General features: G+C 42.0%; 1 protein-coding gene across 1 annotated transcript; it reads right to left on the reverse strand.

Annotated features, from left to right (window-relative positions):
* Nucleotides 1-1030: 1030 nt before the first annotated feature.
* Nucleotides 1031-3860, reverse strand: LOC147854049 (glucan endo-1,3-beta-D-glucosidase-like). Its single transcript, XM_087332487.1, has 2 exons — nt 3764-3860; nt 1031-3146 (listed from the first exon to the last, which is right to left on the reverse strand). Exon 2 carries the CDS (start codon nt 3118-3120, stop codon nt 1102-1104), a length of 2019 nt encoding a protein of 672 aa, XP_087188613.1. The 5' UTR covers nt 3121-3146; nt 3764-3860; the 3' UTR covers nt 1031-1101.
* Nucleotides 3861-11518: the final 7658 nt, after the last annotated feature.

The following is an 11518-nucleotide window of genomic DNA, read 5'->3' on the forward strand; positions in this document are numbered from 1 at the left end:
CTTGAGCTCTCTCTATATGTCAACAACACCTCCACCTTTTATCTTCCTCGTCTACTTCCACACCCACCTACCCCAAGGATGGTCAAGTGTAGTTGTCAACTCCTTTATAGACCCTACCTGTCTTGGCATCTCCCATGGTTTGATAGCTAATAGTTTCGAAAATGGTTCACGATGCACCCCTGGGACGGCCCCATCACTTCCACAAAGTTGGTTGTGGTCAAATTAATCAAAGGTTCACAACCCTACGCTTCAATTGGCCAATCTTTACAAGCTCAAGCAATAAAAAACGAACAAAAGTTGGGATGCTCCAAGTAATGTGATGTTACATTCGCACCTACCTTGAGTAAAACAACAACACCTTCCCGATTTGCCAACCACATTATCTCTACCTGGCTAGACAGCAAATTCAAGGAGTTCCTCACAAACACCAACCAGATGCAAGATATCTTACTTACCCCCATCAACATCCAACACCTTTGATCCCACCCATGTCCACAATGTCCTCTCAAACTATTGAACCTCCATTGGTAGCACTATCTAAAGGGTAGTAGATGGCAGTACATTCATGCTCTACACTCCAAAGCAACAACTAATATAATGCAAATAACAAGATTTAATCATACATGTAAGCTTTTTGCCATTCACATGTGAGAGAGAGATAGAAATTTTGTAATAGTTTCAGATGTCAAATATGAGCCACAATACCAAAAATGAAGCATTTTTGAGAATTTTACAAACGAGTGTTGTAATTGACCATGAGATTGTGAATGAGAAAAAGAGGAAAAAAGATAAATTGGATCATATCAGTCCCCCTAATAACTATTTTCAAGCACACTTTAACACATATTTTCAAAATATAAGAGTTGTTCAATGAGAAAGCACGCACAAACTCAGGCCGTAAGTAAGTTGTATACAAACGCTTCATGGTCTTCTCTTTATTCAAAACGAGATAACACCTGTAAGCACACCACCGCTTACTCTTTTCCCCAATCACCAAGTGAAATGATCATACCCTCATGTAGGGGCAAGGGATTGTTTGTCTCTATCCTTTATTCAATAAACTTAATGTCTATGACGGTCCATAACATAAATCAGGCTTTACTATTCCCAAGTCCATCTCGAATAAATCCACCACAACATGTTGGACAAGGAGTTGCCATCATCATGTCCCGATAAAGCATTCACATTTCTCAAGGCTTCTTCCGGTGCATAGAGTGCTTGCAGAGCATAGACAAAACCTTTCCAACCGTCTCCTACACCAGGCCTACTAAGTGATGATTGTACCCACTCAACAAGCTCCTTTGCAAATCCAATATCCTGAAAGAGAATTTCAGTAATGGGAAGGATGGGCAAAACTTGGATGCCAAGCCGTGTTTCCCTCCACTCCGATGGTGCAAACCAAAGGCCAGTGTCCCTTTTATTAGCCCATAAAACTCCAACCATGCGATGTCTGGACACAAAGTTTCCTTCATAGAGTGTGCTATCTGATGGTATATGCCAAAGAGCACGAGCAGCTCGAATCTCAAGGGCCGCGAGTGTAAGTCCTGCATTGACTAGGCTACTATCTCCAAAGGCTAGTCCTAGAAGGGCAGCCGAATAGTAAGCATTCACGGCTTCACTTGTACTCTCTTGGTTTCGTCCATCGACAAATTCAGTTAAACCACCTGCCCATGAATGAAGCACCCAAAAGTCAAAATTCCGAAACCTTGGGAAAAGCGCTCGACTTCGAGAAACCATCGTATGATGGTGATGAGTATGTTGACCATGACCATGTAAATGTACATGGTGATTGTGATGATGAAAAGTCATGTAATCCTCTACCATTGTATAAAGATGGGCCTTGTATGTCATTCCCCATTTAGGATCTAATTTTGTCAACACTGCCCCAGCATAGCAGAAATATCCCAAATGGTAATGATGATCGTTGTATAATCCAAAACCAAAGTCTGCCGCACCGTTTCTTGAACCATTCCGGCTTGTCAATCCACCCCATTTCTCATCATAAAGAAAAGCATTGGCATCAAACCTTCCATCCATCCATGGCGTAAGAGAATCTATAAGAAAATGTCTGATCATTTTCAAAAGATCGAGAGCCCCTACCTCCTCGGCTATTAAGGCCATTCTCGCAGCACGGGCTACAGCTTTTCCATAGAAGTAGCTACTGTCGGTAGTTATCTTTGTCAATTCATGAACCTCCTTCCTAAGGACTTCAGCAACTGTATTCTGGTGTACTTGATCAGATATGCCTTTGGATGAATACCATCCCACAGATATAGGGATCTCATTCAATACCCAAGAATCACCCACAACCCCATGCATATCGCCATCCATACTCTTGTATGCAAGAGCTCGAAGTGTCTTGTCAGAAGATGGTGAAGACATAATATCTCTGTGCATGGGAAGGCTAAGCATCAACAGTCCCCCCCAACCAAGTTTCTTCCATTCATAAGTTAACTGAAACGAAGCAGACATAGCCGCATGTCCCTCGATCGGATAGGCTGAACTGAATCGGTCCAAAATTGCTTCAGATTCAGTATTACTTGGGAGCAATGCCACTCTTATAACCCCTTTGAAAGCACGGGTCACGTGAAGATTTTGTGACAATGCAAGCAGCTCGGAGCTATAAATAAGCCATGTTTGTCCATTGTTGAACACGAGCCTATGCTTCGTGCAATCCTCATTTGGCAGAAGCTGCAGCACCGCATGTATGGTGGAGAATTGAGGGATTGAGGAATCGCTGAAAACAAATGTAATATAGGGGCATCCTCTCACCAAGGGGACAGCCACACCACTTCGGAATTCGAGAGTAACACTGAGATCATCAAAGCGTGACACCAGATGCTTATCACTGCTAGTTCGAACCGTGAGATCGGGGACGAAAGCTTGATAAATATAGTTAGGTTCAGCGAACCGAGAGGGGTAACTTATGGAAAGGGCACCATCTTCGGCCTTGATTAGATATGGGTGTATGTACTCTGGAGCCGATCCTTGGTTCAATATAAAGTTAAGCCAAAAAGCATTTGTTGGTAGCGGATTTTGTCTAAGGGATTGTGCCAAAAGATCAGATGGATCTGGTGCAGCCGGGTTATCTGTAGTTGGGAAAGGTTGGGGAAGCAACATTGTTTCACTACTGCTGCAATGTTTGTCTGTCAACAAGGAAGATGTAATTAATAAGCAAAAGTCATAATATATGTAGCATTTTTGGTGAAAATCAAATCAAATTCCAGTTAGATCTTTTTTGTACATCGCTTAGACCAAATACAAAATGGTGTTGGTTTCAAACATCATCTTAGATTGATTAAAAGAATTCACCTTAGACCAAATAATAATAAAAAGATATGTTATTTTCGAACACCATCACAGATTAAATGAAACAAGAAGATCATGTTATTTCAGAACATTATCTTAGATCAAGCCGCAAAAAAATACTCGTCTTATTTTCAAGCATCATCTAAGATCGAATAAAACAAATCATGTTAATTTCAAGCATTATCTTAGGTAAAATCAAAGTAACTATAGAATGGGCAAAAGGAAACCCATTAAATGTGTATATGTATAGCATCCAATCCGTGGAAATCATAGGCACTTCACTCAAAACACAAAGCCATTCATTCCCGTTAGACTTAACAGATTGTGACGAAAGGCAGAGAACAAAACAAATGTAGAAAATTGGAAGAAGAAGAAGAAGAAGAAGAAGGAGAAAAACTATGCCTACTTGCATCAAAACAGACAGAGATGAGAGAGGAGCTAATGGAGAGCTTACTCTTGTTTACATGAGGAAGAAAAGAAAAGCAAGCTTCTGTCCCCGGAGTGGGAAGGATTCAGGAACGTTTTCTGAAGAAGAAGAAGAAGAAGAAGAAGAAGAATACGTACATGTATAACAATCTCCCACTAAAAGGCCTAAAGTAGGAGTACAAATAATGAAAGGTTGACCTGTCCAAGACCTAAAGCTAGACCTATACCTCCAACCTGATGGGCATGTTACAGAATGCACACGACAAGTGTGTGTAACATAAGGCACTAAGTAATTCCCATCAAGTAACAACAATGCTCCAACGCATCTTGTGGTAAGGCCTTACTTAGTCAATGCATCTACAGTATTTTTGCGAGAAACAACCTTCTCAAGGCTAATACAACCATTAGCTATGCATTCCCCGAATGAAATGGTATCGCACTCCAATATGTTTGGTCTGCGCATGATATACCGGATTCTTAGCCAAAGCAATGGCACTCTGACTATCACAAAACAGTTTGGGTACATGTTGCAGTATATACCCATTTCACTAGCTAATTGAGACATCCAAACTGCTTCCTTACATACCTCACTGGTTGCAACATACTCAGCCTCTGTTGTTGACAATGCGACACAATCTTGAAGACGAGATCTCCAAGCAATAACACCTCCCATAATCTGAAAGATGTACCCTGAAAGAGATTTCCTACTGTCAGCGCATCCGGCTTGATCTGAATCTGTGTATCCAATGATAGAGGCATCCCCTTTGCCTAAACAAAGGCACTTATCCTTAGTGCCACTCAGATATCTCAGTATCAACTTGTGTTGAGAATCAAGCTCAACTTGGTCTAGTGTGTGAACTCACTTTGAGAATGAATAGACACTCCAAAGGTCAAGAGTCACCATTATGTCACCACTCTGTATTCTAGCATTTAGTATGAGTCATAGAATCATATTCTATGACACATAACTTATAGCTTTCACATTCCCCGTGCCCCATGAGTCTTGTAGTTAATGAAGAGAGAAGGTGACTATATAAAGCACCTCCTCCCACCTTGTATAGTGTTGAGTCTTTCTCCTTTGTTAATATACTTTACCTTGTGTATTCTCTGAGTCTTACTCTCTTACTCCTCGTCTCTCTCTCTCTCTCTCTCTCTCTCTCTCTCTCTCTCTCTCTCTCTCTCTTTCAAAGCTCTCTGTAAGTTCACTCCGGCCATCTTTTTCTACGTTCTATAGCTCGTTGGAAAGCTCTTTGAGAGAGATTTCTAAAGAATGTTCATTTACTGAATTCCGTTACCGTGGCGAGAAGTTATGAGCATTTTCATCCGCAGCCATCTTTGCCCCACGGTTCCTCAAACGGAAGGTAGATTTTGAAGCCCTAAATCGAGTGAAAGGTACATTCTCTCTCCTTCCCTCTTTGTCTCTCTTTTCCCGTACGGTTTGTCCCTACAATGGCAAATACTCGTAAAACCGCCGCAAAGTTTGGGGGTATGATTGATAATGAGCCGAGATCACCAACAAATCTCGATTCTAATGCAATGGACAAAATGCTTATGAGTCACTTGATTTCTCTTCAAGAAACCATAAACAAGCAAGGTGAAGAGATTAGGATGTTAATGAAAGAGAATACTAAGCTCCAAAGTGTTGTCATTGAGAATGAAAGTCTTAAACAAGTGGTTGCAAAACTTCAAGAAGAGATTCAAGAATGTAAAAGAGTTTCTTTTGAAACAAATGAGCGCCTTAACAAGATTGAGTTAAAGGAAGCATTAAAAGAAGAAAAATTGGATACGATGAGGCGGGATGTAAGTGAGATGAAAAATGTATGTACAACGAAGTCATGGGCCGATGTATGTGGTGGGGATGTGTTATCAAACTCATCTAATATGCATGTGATGCATCAAGAGAAGAATATAGAAAGCATAGATGTCCGAGAATTGAAAGAACGCGAACGACGATCAAAGAACATTGTCGTCCGTGGGATCAAAGAAGAGAGTATGGAAACACCCGCATCCCTTGGAAAGGCCATTGGTGAATTTTTTAGCATGCATTATGGGATGTCAGATGTGAATGTATATGGGGCACACCGAGTTGGGAAACATGGTGTTACTCGCTCCGGAGAAAGGCCTATTGTATGCACAATGACAGATGATACAAAGCGGCGGATCATACTCGAAAATAGTTGGGTATACCTCAAAGGTACACAATGCTTTGTGAGTGAAGATCGTACTATCTCACAACAAAATGCTCGTCGTAAAGCATATGAAGAAAGATTGAAAAACAAGGTTAAGGATGTGCCTAAAGATGGAAATGTAGGCAAATAGGGACACGTGATCTATGAGACTAACCCACGCCTTTTACGACTATGCTTTTGGAATTGCAATGGATACCCATGGAATGCGGGATTTGGCATAGAGGAGTTCACCAATGACTCGGATATCACACTTCTTGTTGAAACATGGGAGCATGATACTCAAAGGATTCAAGGTTTAGGAAACTATAATGTACACTCTTTGATATGGAAGAAAAATCCAAGACAAAGAAGAGGACAAGGAGGGGTGGCATGTTTGATTAAGAAGGAAATAGAGAAATATGTGTCAATCATAAAAAATGATGAAAATAAATGCTACATATGGCTCAAAATAGAAACACCTAATGATTTGCCCACTTTTGTTGTTGGATGTTACATTCCTCATCAAGATTCTAACTTTTATGCTTGTTTGGATAAAGATCAACCGTTTGCCAATCTAGAAGATGATATTGCTTATTTCAAATCCAAAGGGGAAGTTATTGTCTTTGGTGACATGAATGCTCGTACAAGAAGTTTCCAACTTGATTCACAAGAATCTTTCATGCCACATATCTCAAGGATGCAAGAGGATATGCAAATGTATAACCGCTCTTCTCGCGATGAAAAAGATCCGGACCAATTTGGGAAACTACTCCTACAAATGTGCAATAGTACCGGATTGCTTATTGCAAATGGTATTTCCTTATGGCCCAACACTAATGGTTTTACATGTAGAAAATACAACGGAAATAGTGTGATTGATTATGTGCTACTTTCCGAAGGTATTTTGGATCGTATACATAAATTCTCACTTGGTGAATGGACACCGGAATCAGATCATAAGCCTTTATGTATTGATCTCAAATGTATGCATAGGTTTGATTGTGAGAAGGCTATTGAAGATAATAAACAACCGCACTTGAGCATGAACCTTAAGCGAGCACCCATGTATTCCAAGATGGTTGAGGATATGTTACAAATGACAAAGATACAACATGGTGCCACACTAGAATGCAAATGGGAAGCTTTCAAGAAAGTCATTCTCTCATGTACAAACAAATGTTTTTCGACCAACCGCACATCTTGGAAATGCACCAAGAAACTTAGGAAAAAATGGTTTGATAAAGAATGTCGTGAAGCTCGAAAGTGCCTTATGGTTTTGGATGTAGTTAAGGATAAAGAGAATTACCAAAAGCATTTGCATGAGTATAAAAGGCTTATTCAAAGAAAGAGAAGAATATGGGAAGTTACTCAACAATTTATCCAAACGCAAGAGAAAGCACATGCATGTGCTAAATTTTGGGGAAATCTAAAGGGAAAACGTGTTGAGAGTTATGGTGACTTAACTCTTCACGACTTGTCTATGCGTTGTAAGAATTTATATGAGTTATCTCTTGCCGGAAAGATGATGTGTTATGGTTCTCTTTCACATATGCCTTCCTTCTTTACAATTGAAGATATATGCATAGGACTTAAGAAATTGGCCTCTCGAAAGGCAAGCGATCTTCAATGTATAAAGGCTGAAATGCTCAAATGGACGGGAAAGGAAGCACATATATGGATAAGCGATATGTTTAATGATGCATTGCAACATGGTATGCCGTACGATTGGACTACAAATTGGATCAAACCTTTACATAAAGGTGGAGATATAAATAATGTAAACAATTATCGAACCATCATGGTTGGCTCATTAATGGCAAAACTATTTGGATGTATAATGGAATCAAAGATAAGTGTATGGGCTGAAAAAAGTGGTAAGAGAGCTTATGGACAAGCTGGCTTTCGGAAACACCATAGCACCATTGATCACCTTATCACCCTTCGAGTATTAATGGAGGAAAGTCGCCTTAGAGGTAAAGGTTTATATTGTTGCTTTGTAGACTTCAAGAAAGCTTTTGATATGGTACCTCGTGAGCATCTTTGGAGGCGAATGGAAGAACTTGAGGTGCCAAGTGAATATATGCTTGCAATTTCCCAAATTTATGAGAAGGTTATATGTTGTGTGCGCATGAAAGATAAACTTTCAGATTTTTTCAAAAGCACTATTGGTGTTAAGCAAGGATGCCCACTCTCACCAACACTATTTGGTCTATGCATTGATGAATTGGAAGAAATGGTTACCAAGTTTGCAAAGGAAGAATGTGTTGAAGAAGTTGCCATTGGGAATGTTGTGATTATGCTTTTGCTATATGCAGATGACGTAGTGCTTTTTGCAAATACTTTAGGAGATGCACAAAAGCTTATGAAGGCATTGGAAAAATTTTGCATGCATACTAAATTAAGTGTCAATAGCTCTAAAACAAAGATTATGCTTGTGAAGAGCCAAAAAAGAGATAAACCATGCATTATGTACAACAATGAGCCACTTGAATGTGTGGAAAGCTTCAAATATCTTGGCCTTGAAGTTCCTTCAAATCATAGATGGAATGAATGTGCTACACGCCGCTTAGAGGCGGGCAAACGAGCATACTATGCATTTGAGAACACATGCAATCTTGGAGATATTAAGTGTTGGGTCCTCAAGAAATATCTTTTTGACACTTTGGTGACACCAGTTCTTCTCTATGGGGTGGAAGTATGGGGCGGTAGCATCCCTAAGTCTATGTGGAAAGAGTTTGAAAATGTCCAAAAGCATTTTCTTACCAAGTTTCTACAAGTTAAGAAACAAACGCCCTACACCCTCCTCCTCCTTGAGACGGGATCGCTTCCCATTGAGATCATGGCCATGGAAAGGGTTGTTGAATACATGTTAGAGCCCATACCGTTATCTGCCATTCGAACCATTGCTTCCATGCGACTTAGCTCACATGCATTGCGATGTGAAACAGGGCGTTGGGGTACAAGTGATGAGAGTGGTCGGTTATGCACACTTTGCCCTAAACAAGTTCGCGAGTCTGAGTATCACACTTTGATACAATGCTCTGCCTTTGATCATATTCGACCATGCTTTCCACATCTCTTCGATCGAGCCCAATCTTTGCATGAATTCCTCTCACAACCACAATGTGCACTCTCGATTGCAACATTCATTGGTAAAGTTCTTGAACATCGAGAGTCACTACTCACTTTCACACGTATCACGTGAAATGTAATATTTTTGGTCTCATAGGTCATATTTGATCTCCGAAGACGATAATATAATCTATCTATCTATCTCTCTCTCTCTCTCTCTCTCTCTCTCTCTCTCTCTCTCTCTCTCTCTCTCTCTCTCTCATACACACACAGTGCATATCTATTCCGCTGCACAGAATCCATCTCATGATTCTTTACATGGTATCAAAGCGACTTGGTAGCTCAATCTAGCCCATCCGCGTGCGTTGTGTCCTACACCGACGACCAAGAACTGGCTCATCGCTATCGTAGCTTCGCTACATAGCTCACATTCGAAGAGAGAAGAAGATGATGATGAATCGACATAATAAATACTCAAATGGGGAGCGCTCTCCCTACCGAGAAGTTGGATCGAAACAACTTCGCATCTTGGGAGTACAAGATGTACCAATACCTTGTCGGACAAGGCTATTGGAGCTACATCAAAGGAGTGCACGAAGACCGACCCGTCGAAACGGCTCCCGGATATGCGACATGGGAGCAAGCCGCAAGCTGCGTGATGTACTGCTTGGCGACATGTGTTCACGATCACATGCTCGGGTACATTCGCGAAGCCAAGACGCCGAAGGAGGCATGGGAAAATCTACGAAAGATTTTCGCGGCGAACACAACCGCAAGAAGGCTTCAACTCCGCCAAGAGTTGAACAACATTCAATAAAGGGACATGTCCATCACGACATACACCTTGAAGATCAAGGAGCTTTGCGACTCGCTCGGCTCGATAAGCGTAAGTATCGATGATGATGAGATGGTGCAAATATGCCTCAACGGCCTCGCACTACGGTTCGGTACAATGCGAACCGTCGTTCTAATAAGGGAGAAATCCTCCTCCTTCGAGCTCCAATCAATGTTATTGGTCGAAGAAAACCATGTGCGTACAAGGAGCAATGAGTCGGAAGGCCACATGCTCTACACGCACTTGAACAGAGGAAGAGGACGCGGACGAGCAAGAGGCCGATTCGGCCAAGGACAAGGCGGACGAGGTCCGACCTACGACAACAACTCCCAATTTCGGCCACAAAACGGAAGCCAACGAGGAACCTTCGCAAGAAGGGGGAGCTTCCACTCCGGCCCGAGCCGTCAAAACGCAACCGAATGTGGATATTGTGGAAAGCTCGGCCACTACGAAGAAGAGTGCCGAAAGAAGATGCGTGAATCGGCCTCCACAAGCCGACAATTCACAAATTATGCGCACAATTCCGACTACGAAGAGTATAGCGGAATGTACGGGCACAACTTCGACTACGAAGATCGTGGAGGAATGTATGCACACAACTCCGACCATGGCGGAATGTTCATGATGAAACATAGAGCAAACTCTATGTCGGCCTCTACCTCGACTAGTGCCCTCAATCCGGAGGACGTATGGTTTGTTGACTCCGGAACCTCAAACCATATGACATCTCATAAAGAATGGTTTCTCGAACTTCGAGAGCCGGAGCGACCCGGTTATGTCGAAATTGGAGATGACACTACACACTCGATTCGGCACATCGGCAATGTTTCGTTCGGCGAAAGAGGTAAGAAAACATACATTAAAAATGTCTTGCATGTTCCCACCATCATGAAGAATTTGGTCTCGGTAGGCCAAATGGTTGAGCAAGGGATGCAACTACGATTCGACCAAGAAGGGTGCTTCATTGAAAAAGAGGGTTGAATCATCGCGCGCGGAAGAAGAGAGGGCCGGATGTTCATTCTCGATTCACATGAGATGAAATCCGCCATGTTCGCAAAAAGTACGAAAGCCGACTCCGACATAGAGCTATGGCACAAGCGAATCGGCCACATGAATCTCAACAAACTCAAAGCAATGAAATCGAAAGGTGTCGTCATCAGACTTCCGACATTCAAAGAAAAGGAGATTGAAGGTGTATGCGAAGTGTGCCAATTCGGCAAGCAACACCGACACCCATTCCCGAAAGAGTGGAACGTGAGGAAAGGTCTACTCGATGTAGTCCATTCCGACGTATGGGGACCGGCGCAGACGGCTACATTCGGCGGATGCCAATATTACGTGCTCTTCATCGATGACTTCTCCAAGCACACGTGGCTCTATCCGATGCGACAAAAAAGCGAACTGTTCGGACACTTCCAAAGGTTTAAAAACGAAGTCGAAAAAGCCAATGGTCGTCATGTACGATGCCTTCGATTGGATGGCGGCAAGGAGTACTTCTTCGACGATTTCACGGCGTATCTCCAAAAGGAAGGAATTCGGCAAGAATTCACTTGCTGACACACTCCACAACAAAACGGAGTAGCTGAGCGCAAAAATCGGCACATCCTCAAAGTAGCGCGGGCCATGATGAACAAGAAGCATATGCCCAAGTCATATTGGGTCGAAGCTACAAATACGGCCGCCTACCTAATGAACCGGTGCACAACGT

Source organism: Azolla caroliniana, unplaced genomic scaffold (assembly GCF_043228905.1).
Source record: "Azolla caroliniana isolate FFs.n. ecotype wild unplaced genomic scaffold, voAzoCaro1.0.p SCAF_16, whole genome shotgun sequence".
In the NCBI taxonomy this organism is placed as follows: Eukaryota; Viridiplantae; Streptophyta; class Polypodiopsida; order Salviniales; family Salviniaceae; genus Azolla; species Azolla caroliniana.